This window comes from Musca autumnalis, unplaced genomic scaffold (assembly GCF_047663935.1).
Source record: "Musca autumnalis isolate F117 unplaced genomic scaffold, ASM4766393v1 scaffold_5, whole genome shotgun sequence".
In the NCBI taxonomy this organism is placed as follows: Eukaryota; Metazoa; Arthropoda; class Insecta; order Diptera; family Muscidae; genus Musca; species Musca autumnalis.
Window position 1 is genome coordinate 109,878,769 of NW_027412088.1, and position 17,188 is coordinate 109,895,956.

A 17,188-nucleotide genomic window follows, 5' to 3' on the forward strand; every position below is an offset into this window, starting at 1 on the left:
CAAGTTCTCTTTTCGAATAGGTAGAGCACGAGATGGTGGAATATGAGCCTTGATGGTTTGGAGCTCGCTCAACAGCTGATGTGGGGTCAGTAGCAATGAGCTTATACGATTGTGATGAGCATCTGTTAACACGTCGATAATGTGTCTTTTACATGTTTCAACTTAGATGACAGTAGCATGAGCTGCGAGATAAGGAAAACAATTGACTGTGTTGCCTTCGCAACATCTTCCTCGTTTTTCACCTTATTAGCTAGAAGATTCATTTCAGCTTGGATGTCGCTAAAAGTCCTTTGACTCGCCCCTTCATCCCTTCTAATGATATTAATTGTTGAATCAATAATAGATGTCTGGTTCCTTAGCAGCTCAAGTAGATGTTGCTTGGCTTCATTTGCCTTCTCAATTGTCACAGCCATTTGCTCCGCATATTCAGAATCCAAAACACCAAATAAGGAGTTCGCAAGGTTTCCAACTATGTTCAGCGCCAGCACCAGTTTCTAGCTGTTTCTGGTCTTGAACCAGAGCCTCTGAAACAATCTCGCAGCACCGATTTGCACCTGAAAGTCTGCACAACTCCTGAAGGGTTCTTATCCCAGACGAAAAGTCATCCATGTCCGCCCAAAACGTGGAAAGGTCATAGTAAGTTATTAGTTTCCACTCTGCTGTTACGACCTTAGTAACTCCAATGCCTTCGAAGTAAATTCCAGGCTTATTCTCAAAATTACGTACGCTGAACGACTGACATAAGCATAATGGCAGGAATAGCAAAGCCATAAATATTGTTGACATCAACATGCTGCTTGACGGCTTAAATCGCTTTGACAATGGTCCTTCACCACTACTTATGTTCTTTAACGTTGGCAGAGGCACTTTTCCATCCTTCATTTAGGGAGCTAACCTGTTTGTAGCCCGCTTAACTTCTCCGCTCTGCGTCTTTATATCAGCTACTCGGACGGCTCCATCATTTCCCTTGTACGTTCGGGTTATTCTGCCTAGCGGCCACTGCATTACAGGTACGTTGTCTTCCTTAACGATGACCAATTGCCCAGGCTAAATGTTTGGAGATGGTGTGCTTCATTTCCGTCTTTCTTGCAGAGTAGTTAGATACTCCGTAGACCAACGTCTCCAGAACTCATGCTTAATTTGGGATACTATCTTCCATCTGCTTTTTAATGAAGTAGATGAGTGGCTGGCTGACGGATCAACCTGAGCCGTTAAAGGTTCCCCACAAGAGAGTGTCCCGGCGTTTACGCTGTTAGATCATTCGGGTCGTTAGAAATAGGCGTCAGCGGCCTAGAGTTCAGTATTGCCTCTATTTCGACAACGACAGTCTCCAATTCTTCGTGAGTCAATGACGCGCTAGTTGTGGTCCGAAGTAACAACTGCTTTGCTGACTTCACCACAGCTTCCCATAGACCACCAAAATGTGGAGCTCTTGGGGGAAAAAATTGGAAATCTATCCCTTCCCTTGCGCATGTGTCGGCTATTCTCTTCTTGCCTTCCTCTCCAAATACCGCCTGATTCAATTCGTCGAGCTGATTCTTGGCCCCTACAAAGTTCGTCGCATTGTCTGATACTGCGTTTGACATTTGCCACGAGGAGCGACAAATCTCTTCAACGCACCGATGAATGCCTCCGTAAAACCACATCATACATCCTGACAGACGATCCGGCTTCATACCTCTGAAAATAAAATCTGCAGGATTGTCTTTTGTACCCACATGTCGCCATTGAGTTCTAAGCGACCTGTCTTGGATCTGTTTCACCTTGTTGACAACAAACGTCTTCAGCGATGATGGTTCCGAGTTAATCCAGTACAATGTAATTTCCGAATCTGACCAATAAATAGTCTTCAAATCTTCGTAACCCAACTCTGTTTTGACTTTTGAGGTAAGTTTTGCTCCCAACTCAGCGGCACAAAGCTCCAACCGTGGCAACGTGATCTCTTTTATAGGTGCAATTTTTGATTTTGAACAAAGGAGCATAACTATATGCCTTCCGTCTGCCAACTTAGCCCGCAGATACATCACTGCTCCATACGCCTTTTTGTGAAGCATCCACAAACGTTGGTTTCTCTCCATTAAACACATGTCTGGGTAACTTGAAATCATTTAGCATCTTCAAACTCTCTCGAAACGATAACCAATAGGATGTCAATTCTGCTGGCAGTTCCTCATCCCAGCCAATTTTATTCTTCCATAACTGCTGAATAAAGATCTTTGCTGCGGACACAACAGGACCTGCAATTCCCAATGGGTCGAACAATCTCGCCAAATCAGATGTTACTTTGCGCTTAGTTACGACGCTGCATTCCCTCATATTACTCTTCAGGCAAAATCGGTCCGCTTGGGGAATCCATGTCAACCCCAGTACCTTGGTTGATGAATTATCGAAGTCGAGGTCTACTTCTCTATCCTCTGGTGGGACTCCATGTAATAGATTTAAGTGGTTGGCACACCACTTTCGCAATCTGAATACTGCGTCTGACAACAACCTATTCAGCTGACCCTGCATCTCCATTGCGGTCGTTAAGCTGTCGGATCCGCACATCCTATCGTCAACATAGAAATTCCGCTGAAGTGCTGGAGCACCCAATGGATATTTATGCAAATTTGCATCTGCTAGCTTTTTCAGACATCTCGTAGCAAGATACGGGGCGCAAGTCGTACCATATGTTAATGTATTTAACATGTAGTGCTCCATCTCCTTGTCTGGGGAACTCCTCCATACGACCAGCTGATATCTGCGATCCCTCGTGTCCACTAGTACTTGTCTGTACATCTTCTCGATATCCGTTGTGAACACAAATCGCGGTAATCTAAATAGCAACAGCAGTCCAAACAGGTCTCCTTGTACCTTGGGACCTGCGTGTAAAATATCATTCAGCGACCACCCAGACGATGACTTACAGGACGCATCGAACACTACCCTGAGCTTTGTCGTACTGCTATCTGGACGCAGGACACAATGATGCGGAATGTAGTAATGACTGCCGCGCACCTCTCTCAGTTGTATTTTCGTCATGTGGCCCAACTCTTCGTACTCCTTCATAAACTTCGCATACTGCTCGCGAAGATTTGCATCTTTTGCTAACCGACGCTCCAGAGCTGCAATATTCAGCGACTACGATATCTTTTCTGTATCCTCTGAATATGGTAGTCGCACCACAAATCGTCCACTCTCATGGACTGTAGTGTGTTGGTTAAAGTGACTTTCACACCTTTCGTCTGCTAGTGTCAACTTCTGGTCCTCACCAACATCATATTGTTCCCAAAACTGTTTTAACAACTCTTCCAGACCACGTTTCACTTCTCCAAAAACAGCACACGTAACCGTTCCTGCTTCAGCATGTTCCTTTCCACTAGCAATCCATCCTAGCTTTAGTTCTTCAATATAGGATGTTCCTTGGGCATCCGAATTTCTTGTGATAAAATCAAATTGAAATAAAACTCTGCTCCAAGCAGTACGTCGATTCTCCCGTTTGGAAAAAGTGTGGATCCGCTAGCTTTATGTTTTCTGGGATAGACCATGACGTGACGTCGATGTCAGTGCTTGGTTTCGGTGGAACTATGTCTGGTAATATAAAAGCTTCTAGGCGCGCTCGGAACTTGCTTGTTAGTGACTGAATTTCCACATTGACTCTGTGGTTTGCTGTTCTTGACCTTCCGCCAACTCCTTCAAAAGCGAGAGTCGCTTGAATTGGTTCAATACCCAATCTCTGCACTAGCCGTTCTGATACCAAATTAATCTGTTAGCCGGAATCCAACATCGCCTTAAATTCATAGCTCCTTCCATTATTGGACTTAATGGCTACTCGTGCTGTTGCTAGGAGTACGTATGACTGAGCTCTATTTGCCGATGCTACCGTAGGTGATTGCTGAGTTACTGTTACTGCTGCCTTCTCTTCTGCTTGTGTCTTCGTGGAGAAATGTAGAAGTGTATTGTGCTTCTGTTGACACTTCCTGCATGTCCCACTTGTACACGTCTTTGCCTGATGGTCCTCCTTAAAGCAATTCAGGCACATCTTGTTCCTAGCAACCCATTTCTGTCTTTCGGGCGCGGTCTTTGCCAAGAACTGTTTGCAATAGTAAAGTGGGTGGTCACCTTTGCACATGTAACATTTTCGGTTTGTTGTTGAAGCAGACGTAGCTGTTGGTTTACTCTTTTGACACCGTTGACTGCTTCCAATGATTCGAAGCAACCCTTCAGGCATTTCATAAAATGATCCATCGTTTGAAGCTCCTTGGAATTGACAATCGACTGCTCATACAACACATGAGTCGTCCTGTCCATCCTCTTTGTCAGGATGGGGATTAAGAGTGGATCTCATTCATTTGACTTTATTCCAAGGCCCTCCAGTGCCAAAAGTGACTCATGAAGACTGTCATGAAAGTCTTTCACTGATCTGCAATCGCCTGACATGTTAGGCAAGCTTAAAATTCTCTCAAGTATAGTTGTTATAGTTGACACTTGAGCTCTCTTGTTATTGTATCGTTCCTGTAGAGTCGTCCAGGCTATGTGGTAATTCGCCTCCGTCAACTCGAGGTGCCTTATGAGCTTCTCGGCTTCTCCAGTCACATTCGCCTTGAGGTACCACATCTTTTGTACCAGCGGCAAAGCTTGTTCCTTGATCATTTTCCCAAAGATGTCCGAAAATGTCTGTCGAGTAATCCCCATTGAAATGAGGGATTGTAATCTTTGGCAGGTTAACTTGATTTGCCAAGTTATCGCCTGACCTCTGCTGAGATGATGGACGATCGACCTGTGATAGCGTCGATATCTTCTCCTTAAATTTTAATGTCTCTTCTTCCAAGAGAACATATGCTGATGCATCGTACCCAACCACTGTTGGGTCGTCAAAACTCTCGTACATCTTGAAGTGGATGTCTTCCACATTTGACCACAATCGCTCAATTGCAGCCATCGTTTGACAGGGCGCTGCTTGACCTGAGCTGCCCCTTATTAACGTTTGGATTGACTGCATTACAGCCCTCTGACGTCTTACTAATGCAGCCATGTTGCTGGTCATACTAGATCCGCTGGGTTGTTTCTGCTTCTCCATTTCCCTTACTGCCGGGAGTGGTTTTTGAGGTCCTGCTTCTTTACCTTTGTGTATCTCCTCCTGTACGGCGTCAACTGCAGCTCTATATTCTTTTCCAATGACCTTGTGCCCGTTATTTGAGACATGGAGTTGTGACTCTGCTGCCGGATCCGCTCGTGTCTTGTTCTCATTCCGGTCTATTTACTTTCAGCCAATTTACTTCAGCCAATAACCCATGCAATGTGAAATTATCAGTTCTTTCTTTATTTAAGTTATTGGCCTGCATAAAATAACAATTGAAAATATACTAGGTCAGTTTTTCGCTGACACTCTAGAAACTACATTACATAAAAAGTAAAGCAGAGTAATTAAACTAACGTAAATATGTATATTCTCTTTGAACAAATGCAATGACGATGGCCGATGCGTCGAATACTACACGAAGCTTTGTTGTTGTGCTCTCAGGTCGTTGTACGCAATGATGTGGGATAAAGTAGTGCGGTTAGCGAATAGCATCCGCCGATATTTTTGCCATGTGTCCTAGGTTTTCATATTCCTCCATGAATTTGACATATTGTTCCTTCAACTCAGGATATTTTTGCAACCTGCGTTCGAGGGAAAAAATCGATTGATTGCGATCCCATGTGAGTCTCCTAAAGTGTCAGGGTTTTGATGAAATTGTATTCGGACTACAAATCGATTTTTGTTGTCCTTGATGGTGTGCTGCTCAAAGTGATTTTCGCATTGTCTTTCTTCGATGGACATTGGTTTGCTGGTTGTCTTGATTTCCTCCAATTCCCATAGCCGGGCGACAGAGGCATCAAGCGATTCATCCATGGTACAGATTTCAAATGTAAAGTTCCTGGGCTGCTCCTCTTGAACTTTTCCTGAGATTATCCACCCAAACACAGTGTTCTGCATTGTGAGGAGATCCTTGGCTAATTTTATTTGTCCAATCGACAACAGTTCGTGATAGTGTTTTGCACCTAGTAATATATCAATTTTATCAGGACGGTTGAAGGCTGGATCAGCTAGCGTCAGATTCTTTGGAATCGACCAATCTTCAATGGTAATGGATTGTGATGGCTGTGGTGACAGGATACGAGGCAAGACAAATGCTTCAAGTCGAGTCGAATAATTGTTGATTCGAGACTTCAGAGCTACATTTACTCGATAGTTTGTTCTAATGTTGGTTGCACCGATTCCGTTGATACTAATTGCTGACTTTTGCATTGAAATGCCATGTCGCTTTACCCGAATCAAGCAATCCGCGACACTCCACTTCTGCTTCGTCCACCTTTATTTTGACTACTGCTGTTCTGAGTAGAACGTACGAGCTGATTTGTTCTTTATTGGCAGCGGCCAGTGATGTGGCTTCCTGATTATTGGGCGACTCAGTATTTACGGAGGCTATTCCTCCGGCAGGCTTTGTACCAGTTCCAGCTGATAAAGTAATATGACTATCTTGTTTGTTTGTACACCCTTGCTTGCGTTCTAGATGCAACTGTGTTGTGTGTTCTTGTTGCATTTCATGCAGCATCGCGTAGTGTATTGCTTCGATGAATGGCGGCCTTTAAACAGTAGGAATCTAAATTTTGGTATTCTGTGCTTGATACGTTGACTGCTGCTCTGGAATGCAGACTGATGTCCTGCTGTACTTGCTAATGAAAGCAATTTGAAATGTTGATCCTGTGCCGTGTTACAGGATCTGAAATATTTTGAGAGTTAAGTATTTTGTCCTATTGGAAGGACTCGATGCCACTAATGTTGTTGCGTGTTTCGTCCTATCGGACTGTTTTGTCCTTCACTGGGTTTGTAGGTGTAGTTTATCGAGGCAGTGTCACCAAGATAAATGAACGTTTTAACACAAACACTTGAACTTGGTTAAGATCGGACAGGAAATGATGTATGCACAAGAAGGCCTTTTCAAGTACTCCGTTTCTTTTTTGATAAATTTGTTCTTAAATACTAAATTATTGCTAAATTGCACATTTGATATCTTGGTCTAGTGTGTTGGTATAAATTGCTTAATATACAAAGTAATTATTACGAAAAGAAACATTGTAGTTCATTGCCCCACAACAATACTACAACATTGATTTTTACTTTTTTTAGCCAATAAGAGTAAATCTGCGTTTGCATTTCAACTAGAATACTTTGTTTGTGTGTTTTACATTGTCGCAATGACATACTGAGTTATTGAACTCTATTACGATATGAATATATGTAATTAACAAATTCATGAATGCATACATGCATTATGTGCTTAAACATAAATATGGTTTTGAATCATACTAAACAGCGTGAATGTCTGAACACTATCTATATTACCCTGGGGCAGGACCGCACCTAATGCATTATTACTTGCGTCCGTTGTGAGGATAAATGGTTTTGAAATGTCAGGATGTTGAAGAATAGGGTCGTTCATTAATAAATTCCTACAAGTATCGAATGCTGGGATATAGTTTTGATATATTTTAATAATTGCTCCTTTTTAGGCATTGGGTAAGAGGTTTGGTGAGTTTAGCTAAATCTTTTATAAAAAGGCTTTAATTTCAGTTCTTGTTTGTGGAACAGGAAACTTTTTATCGCTTTGATTTTCGCTGATTAGGTTTTATACCCTACAAATTTATAACGTGGCCTAGAGAAGATATTTCTTTCTTTAGGAACTCGAATTTATCCATTTGGATTTTGAAATTAGCCTCCCTAAGTCTCCCAAATACTAATTTTATACTCTCAAAATGTTCCTGCAAAGAGGTAGAATATATAATGATATCGTCGAGGTAAACTAGGCTCATTTTGCCTACAAGATCCCGCAAGATATTATCCATAACCCTCTGAAAAGTACTAGGGGCGTTCTTTAAATTAAAAGGCATTCTAGTACATATATTCATAGTGTCCACCCTCCACTGTAAAGGTGGTTTTCTGTGTGTGCGCAGGGTCCATTTCAATCTGATGAAATCCGCTGGCCAGATCCAAGGTGGTGAAATACATACATTTCCCAAGTTTATCCAATATTTAATTTATATTTGGTATTGGATACCTATCGGAAATGTTTTTTTCATTGGTCGGAGCGTTGGTGAGTTACAACTGTCCATCAGCCATGAAAAGCTAAAACATATTAGTCTCAATTAGAGGAAGAATTCGAATTAACCAAACAACCCTCAGGGTTCTCATCATTCGATTATTTCTGATCAAGTTCCCCATGTAATTCTTGTTCTTCTTTCTTTTCTGAAAGAGTGTGATAAAACTTTTGTTGCTTGCGCGGATAATTTTCTGATGCTCCTCCTCTTTTGAAAGGATTCGGTTTATTCATATAATTTTGGTTTGAATTGAAGAGTCCACTTCCATTTTTTCCACCGGAGGATATGAAGAAGAATTTTGATTTCCTCGCTGTGGATAGCGATGGTCCACCAAACTTTGTTGGCGATGATCTTGGAAACGCCAGTAGGGTTTTGGTGGCAAATGTGGAGGCTTATTCTTAGTTTGATAAGACTTATTGTTTGGCAGACTGTTAATCGGCACTGAGACTATTATTAACTGATGGGTTATGAATGGAAGAATTCCTAAAATCAATATTTTGTATTTCTAAACATGCAGAATAGGTTTCAGGTGAGGTTTTTGGTCGTTGTATAAGTAACATCTTGGAAATGTCTCCATTCAGACCCCGAATGAAAATATCTAACGCCCTATTACGGTAAGTGTCTACGAGGACGCGTGCTGTCTCTTCTGAGTATGACAAAATTTTTATTTTGTTAATAATTAGTGAAAATTGATGATTTACTATGGTGTAAAATTAATCAATTTTTATGCCTTTCTGATTGAGACGATGTAACTGATGCTCAAGGGTACGTATGTCCCTTTTATCCGCATAATGTTTTGACGGACACCCTTAATGTTTATCCAGTTGCTATCAAATATGTTATAGGATACGAGTGCGGAATCAGCTGCACCCCTTATTTTTTGTCTAATTTGTTGCAAGATTGCGCGATACAAGAGTTTGCCTTTTATCGCCGGGTTTCCATCAAAGACCTGAAGCTCCTTTACACAATCAGGGAGACGACTAATCTCCCTGATATCGTCAATGGTAGTGGGAGCCAGTACCACCTCCTCTCGTATCGCATCGGCGTAAAGCGTCCAAATGTGACACTATCCTTTCTAGTGCATTGATTTTCTCAAGGAGGGCATTCACTGCCCCAGTGATCTGCGTCACGTTGGATCTTAATTCCTCCATTATGGTGTTTCTAATATGCGTATTCTAATTACTTACGAGGATAATAAATTTCATATGCTTAGTGGCTGAAAGAGCTTGGTAGTTTTCTGTTTTCTTTCACAATGAATTTACAAGGAATTTTGTCAGGTCGTTATTTTTTCACAAGAAATTTCTCTTTTTTTAAAAGAATTTTATTTTTGCTTTACAAGAAATTTTGTCTGGCTGTTATTTTTTCACAAGAATTTTTTTTCTTTTTTCAAACAAATTTTATTATTTTTTTTTCCACAATGAATTTTTCTTTTTTTTTAGAAATTTTATTATTATTTTTTCTTCACTAGGTATTATATTGTGTTGTTATTTTTTGTCACAAGGATTTTCCTTTTTAAATTAATTTAATTATTACTTTTCCTTCTCCAGGAAATTTAATTTTTTCTTCCTTTGTCTTTCCACAAGGATTTTTCACTGTTTTGTCGTTAAGGGCCTTTAGTTGAATTAATTTATTTGATTTTCTATTTTTTGTAAATAAAATTTATTTTTTTTTTTTAAATTTTTTTATCCACACTCCACACTGTCAAGGACCTTTACGAGGGTCCCTGCTTGCTGGGGAGCCTGTTATGGACTTTCGTCCTTGTAAAAGAAAATAAAACAACACTCCGTCAACAGAGAGATAGAATTTAAACACTTGAAGATATTTTCAAATTTAAAACAGATTTATTTAGATAATACTCAAACTGATTTAAGGAGATATTTAAAATTAACACTAATCGCGATACACTCTCGAACTCCAACTGAATGCTGCCTGTTGCTATTCTTGGCTTCAAGCATTCAGTTGTTGGCAGCGACGCCGCACAGAGGAGTGATATCCCAAAAAACGGAGATTAATTCAGGGAAGCATTTGGGTGGTCTAATTTTAATTTTTTTAGAATGCTTACGCCCCAGTCAATATAACAGAACATTTTTTTTTTGCCTTATTAAGGCGAACAATGTTTCGTGCATATTAAGGAATAAAAAGGGATTTTCGAAGCCTTCATAAATGGGTACCATACAAAATATAAAGTGTTTTTACGGTTTTGTCTACATTTTGATTAGGCTAAAATCTTCTAATATGTTCAATTATTGGTTAAGCTTATATTTGGCAATGACTTATAAATTTAGATCAACCTTTTAATGTAGTTCCTATATAAGGGTATCTGCCGAGTTTATGTATTTCGAGGGTCTTGACCACATATTTGAGGATATTTTTCCGCAAATTAGGATTTATAATTCTGAGTGCCTAAGAATTCACTGTGGGAATATTTTTCAATATAGGTCAATGTTTCCGTATAGCCCCCTTGTAAAAGTACTGTCTATATGCCGTATATATTGTCTATGTCGTATATATTGCAACTAAAGTTGCTTAAAGTGTAAACGTGCATTTTGAAGGGATTAAAAGTATTTTTACGAAACACCATTACCATATATTCTCGTTTTGGAATTACCTCCATATATATAGGAACAGTCAAATTTCACATATTTTGAAGATCTTACCCATACCTTTAGGAGAATTTTTAAAAATTTTGGAATAGATGTCGTACAAATTATGGTTAAACAGTTTATAATAGTATACAGCAATATATATTTCTAAGTGTATGAAAATTATATTCAGTGGTTCTATGTACATAAAAGGGACTACTTTCTGAAAAGAAATTATACTAAATTTTCAAGAACAATGTCACCCTGATGATCCATAATAGTTTGTCGTACGTAGTGTAAAAACAAATAACACACCGCTAAACAGCAAATACAATATAAAAACAACAAACATAGCTCCAATAACGAGTACAAAATATATTATGTTCAAAATTCCCAGATTTTTAATGAATGACTATCTTCAATAAAAAATAACGGCAAAAAACGTCACAAGTTTTGAGTTGATTTCGAAAGACAACAGTCAGGACTAAAATACAAAATTATCATTATTGCGCTACATCGCGCTACTTTTTTAATACTCTATATACTTTTCAAAAATAGGGAAAATATGGATACATTTAAAATTAATTTTGAATATGTTCCTAAACTACTTTTGCTGCATTATATTTGTCTAAAATTCTGATAACTACCTGAAGTTGACGATTTCATTCTATAACAGCCACTTTTGATGTGTAGAAAAAAGATATTAAACATTAATCACAAGAAAATTTAATTTCTTTATGTTACTTTCGAAATTGTAAAAATATCCTCAACTTTAACAACGTGTAACTGTAAAAGTAAACAACATATGATCTTGACATTTTGGTTAAGGACGTACAATTTTATACCCTATAACCATGTAACGACAGTTACACAAAAAACCGAATTTAATTTTTTTGAATTAATCTCCGTTTTTTGAGATCTCACCCCTCTGTGCGCCGTAATTATGCTGCCAAATATCATTCCCACAGGTGCATTATGTTGACGGTGCGAGTGTATGTGGGAAGATATCATATTGCAATTTCGCAATATATTGAAAACGCTAAATGCAGGTTCAGTGTCCATGGGAAGATATCACGTTGCAGTTTCGCAATGTATAGTAAATGCTGATTAAGCGGCACGTGTAGTAGAGACATAGCGTAGCACAGTGGTTTGTGGAGAATGTAGTGTGTTAACTTATATATAGATTTGTTTTTTTTTATAATTTTATAATTTTTCTTTCTCTTTTTTTCTTATTTTCACTGCACAGATATTCTCTCTGCCTTTATGTTATTATATTTATTTTCTTTTTTGTTTACATTTGAACCAGATGTGTCCCTACACAGATATTTTCTCTGTGTTCCTTCGAGGTCTTTAATAAGGATGGACTATTTAATTTTTCTTTTGTTTTTTTTTTTTTATCGGTATTCTCTCGACAACAATAATGATTTAATTTAGACAATACGACTTTATTACATCACTAACTTATACATATTTTAATATTATTGGGCGTTTTGCAACTAGTTGTAGCATGGAATGTTCCAATCTTCAACCTACGCGAATGATCCTTCACCATCCGAGAACTCAATAAAGAGCTACGTTTGTTAATTTTCTTGTCAGCATTCCATTCGTTTATTTCTGTTGCTAATTCCGAAGATTGTATAACGTTTGTAATTAGGCGGAAGTAGTGATATAGTTCTTTGGGATTGAATGCTAAATTTTCATGCCAGGGCGTCCTTTGTTCCTTTTGCTACAGAATTATAGAAATTTCCTGAAGGAATTGTTGTGTTCGATTCATATATATCATATACATATTGCTGTCGTAGCTACCACTTCTAACTCTATATTAATGGTAATAGCATTTTTAGGTCCATGGTTCTATGATCGTTATTAGACAGATGTGGTGGTTGAAGTCGTCACAATAGAATGTCAACAGGATTATCTTTTAATGTTTACATTGTTCTGGTAATATTTATGTTTCGATAATTTAGAGTATTAATTAGACACAAAAGTTTTATATAAGCTTGACTGTGATTTTTTGATCCAGGCGAGTACATAGGAGATTTTAAAGCCTTAAGTCAATCTTTCCTCTTTCAGCCAGTTGAGCTGCTACCAATGCGGCAAATAGGAGCTAACCTGGATTTACCGTACTACGCGAGTTAGAGTTCAAACGTAGTTATTAATACAAAATTATTACTTTGGACGACTGTCCATTCCACAAGTTGTTTATTAACTGTAATAAATTTGATTTTCATACAATATATAATAGTATTGTTCTTCTGTCTAATTATGATAATTGTAATAGAATCTTTATGTTCTGGGAAAATGCTTGCAGGTGTCGTTTGGCTGGCTGGTTTGTTGTTTGTGTCAGATGGCCGTTGAATGTTGGTATGTGAGGTAGCCAACGTAACTCGCACCCATCCTTTCTAATCAAGCAAATGTATACAGCAGCACCAACAGTTCTTTCCGATGAATCGGCAAACACAAGCAATTGTGTTTTTGTCAGAACACATATGGTAGTATTTGAAATTGTTGAGACCTTCATATTCACTTCGAAATGTTTGCAAGTAGCACAAAGTTTTTCTGGTAATGGCTCATCACAGCCTAATGTAGGTTGCCACTGCGGCTGATTAAATATCTTTGCCTGCCCAACAATAGGTGAAAGTAGACCGAGTGTCTCGAAGAGTTTTGCGAGTTCAGACGTAACTGAGAGCTTTGCTATTTGAAGATGATTGAATATGATCAACATTTGCTTTCACGCAAAATTGATCGGTCTGAGCCATCCTATAGCCATCCCAAGTTGACTTCTCCACCAGCATACCTTCAACAACTTTAAAGTATTTGAAGACTACTTTCTTAGGTTGAAGCCGTGTTGCTTCAAAATATTTATTAATTCTTTTTGAGTTTCAATTGCTACACTTAAACTATCGGCATCACTTTGAATATTCTTGATCCAAGTGGATAACGATCCCTTTTGCCATCTGCAATTTTCTGTAAAGATTTTGTAGCAATTTACGAGGCTGTACGTGTTCCATATATGACAGTATTGATTGAGCTTGTTATAGCTAACTGGATGCTATGGATCTTCTCTGCAAATAATTAGGTGCAGTTTTTGATCATCGGGATGCATACACTTTGCCTAAGCATATTTTCAATGTCGGTGGTAAAGACGAATGTTGGTAATCGAAAACGCATTTGATTTCAGGCTTTTGATGATGTTTAAGATTTTCCCGGCAAATGTAGTAATGCATTGTGTTTAGTACTATAGTTTTCGCTAGATGGTCGTACTTAAAACAGTTTGCACTCGTTTAATGTTGATGTACCCATTTAAGCCTTGCAGGTTCCGCCATTGCCAAGAATTGATTACAATGATAAATGCGATGGTTGTAATTTTTTCATAGTTTGCAATTGCATTGATCCTCCACTGATCCTATAGATGAAACAGTCTTGTTTGAACTTAAGTGAGAAGTTGCCACGCAAATGACAACGCCAAAAAAGCAAACAGTTCTTTCATAATAGAAATCTCTTACGTCTTCATTAATGATTGCATAAATCGAATGTAAATTATTTATTTTTAGTAGTATTGTTAATATATTTTTATTATTTTATTTATTTACGGTACAATTTGTCTTTTATCACAATATTTTCAAAACACTACAGCATGTTTGCCGGAATTACATTCACAAGAGCCAACTGCTCCATTTATTGGATATAATGTAATTAATACTCAGTTGTTTTGCCTATCCATTTCTTGGCGGAGCGTACGTAAAGAAGCTCTGTCAGCATAAATACAGTCAAACCTTGATGCTATATTCCACCACACTTTGTAACTCGATTTTATCCATTCCATTTATTATGGGCGAAACTTTATTTAAAAGAAAAATTTATTTATTTATTTATTTTGTATTTTTTTTTTTTTTTTTTTTTTTTGAACAAAGTACAAACAAATTTGAAAATTATTTTTATTCAAAAGTCCACTAATATGATTGTGTGGATTCGTTTAATTTTTGAAAATAAAATTAATTGTCCATCTTGTACTGATTGTTGATCCGATATGTGGGTTATTTATCTTTGTTGGCCACCACTTATTTATTTTTGGTAGTATTGTTGATATTTTTTATTATTTTAAACTAAGCAAAAAAAAAAAAAACCAACACCACACTTAATTGCTAAGTTATGTTTTGTTTTAAAGATATGTAAATGCTCTATCACAATCTTCGGTCCATTCAAACGATAAACCTTCCTTGGATAACCAAGAAATATGCCTTGAATATTCAGAAAAATTCCTTATAAACCTACGATAATAGTTATAAAAAGCTACAAATCTTTTTGCACTATCCGCTTCTTTTGTGTTGAATAATTTTCCATGACCGAGTATTTACTATCATCTGAAAATATCCCTGTATCTGTACATTTGAAGGATGTAGTTTGAGATTCTTCTCACGACATAACCTGAAAACGTCAGTTAAATTCGAAAGCATATGCTTCTCGGAGCAACCCAGGACAACTAAGACACCCATATACAAGAACGTTGTTCGGATTTTAGTTCACTGAAAGCAAATGTATTCATTCTTTGAAAGTAATTTGGTGCTATTTTTAGTCCATTTTGTTATCTATTGAATCGATAAGAACCGTTACCTGTGGAAAAAAGAAGTAACATCTCAAGATTTTGCCTCTAAAGGGATTTGGTGAAATCCAAACATTAAGTCTAGGCAGGAAAAATACTTAGCTCTTCTGAGTTGGTCTAAGATATCATCTATCAGCCACTAGCTTCTTATTTATTTGTCTATAATCTATAACCAATATCCATCTTTTATCTTTAGAAATTGGGAGTGATTTTTTCGGTACTAACAGTAATGGACTATTATATTCTGATTGTGATGGTTCAACAATGTTGTCATCAACGAGTTTCTTGACTTGTCTATCTATTTCGTACATGTGTGTATGTGGTATACGATAGTTCTTTATGTATACTGGTTCTTTGTCCTTTAACCTTAACTTTTGCTCATAAAACTTATTTCTGGAAATAGTTTCTGATTCTAAACCAAAGATATCACTGTATTCAGAACGAAGTTCTGTTGATGTATTACTAAATCGTTTTTAATTTGTCTTCAATATTTTAATTATTTCAGATTTCCTTGGTCTGTTATCTTTACTATTATTAATTATTTCGTAATCATCAATATCATCTGTTAAAATCTTCTGGTTTTTAAGCTTAACTGTGTATCGGTTAGTATTCAAAATTCGAATAAATGCATTGTCAGATGTTACAATAGTGTTTGCTATGAACACACCGGGTTGGGATTCATGATTTGGTATTAACACCTGTCCGGCTGATTCCGTAAAACTAGTGATAAATTTGATAAATTTGCACGGCAACTCTGGTTGCATACATACGCATTTTCTTACAACTTTTCCAGAGCTAGATCCTCACTACAGTATGCGTTTGGATATTTATTATTCTGCTTAATACTCATAAGCTTTAATGCGATTTTTTAATTTGGCTGTTATTTCTTTTATTGTGGACTCATTCTCTAAGATAAGTCTCGCATGTCCCTTCAGTTTTGTCCGTGTTTTGCTAATCGCAAAAGTCTCCTGAGTTCCTTTAATAGTGTCAACGACTAGAAATGCACCTAGAAATGCTTGCAAATTATCTGGGTTACCCCCAAATTCAGGGACAATTGTGGTGACATGAGTCATAATATAATCTACCGTAATTTCTGTCATGTTTGATTTGTTGTATTGTCTTCCAAATCTGAATTAATTTCCTGCTCAACTGACTTTAAGACTCCAGATCCAATTGCAGGTATTAAAATATTTAAGTCTGTTTGGAATTGTTCCTCTATGGAACGCGGAACTTTTTTATCAAGTTGGTATTTTGATAAGATCTTGACCAACTAAGTTCATTGGTATAAGTGAAGTGCTCCCCCTTTAATTTATTCTTATAATATACTAGAGCCTGAATATTTGAGGATTTAGTACTCGAGTAAGTACAATTCTGAATTACTATTGATTCGTTAGACAGTCGAAGTGGGTAAGAACAATTTAAAAATACAGGCCCTCTTGAAGTTTATACTCCCCTTCGAGATTTGTAACATATAACACATCCTCGTTTAGCAATTCTATAACTTTCTCTTGAGTCAGTTTATATCTGCATTTTGCTGATCCACCCACCCTTTAGAAGTTCATTGACACAGTCATCCTCTGCTAATTATAGACACTTCTTCGAAGCTTCGGCATAGACAGGATGCATAAGAGGTGTGATCCATTCGTGTAGACAGAAGGTGTTCCATATTCAATAGACTCTATAATGTTTCCATGTGGTAACGTTTCCAATTCATCTAGGATTCTACCAATTTCAGCATTATCAAGTAGGTTTATATTGACGATGCCATTTTTGGCCAGTTGACATGCTCTAGCGAGTTTATTTATTTCATCTTTTACAACAAATATTTCGTTTATTGTATTCTGTTCGATAGTGTTGTAATTTCTGGCATTCATTAAGTTTA

General features: G+C 37.5%; 1 protein-coding gene across 1 annotated transcript; it reads right to left on the reverse strand.

Annotated features, from left to right (window-relative positions):
* Window positions 1–2,007: 2,007 nt before the first annotated feature.
* On the reverse strand, window positions 2,008–3,021 carry LOC141386725 (uncharacterized). Its single transcript, XM_073955648.1, has one exon. It carries the CDS (start codon window positions 3,019–3,021, stop codon window positions 2,008–2,010), a length of 1,014 nt encoding a protein of 337 aa, XP_073811749.1.
* Window positions 3,022–17,188: the final 14,167 nt, after the last annotated feature.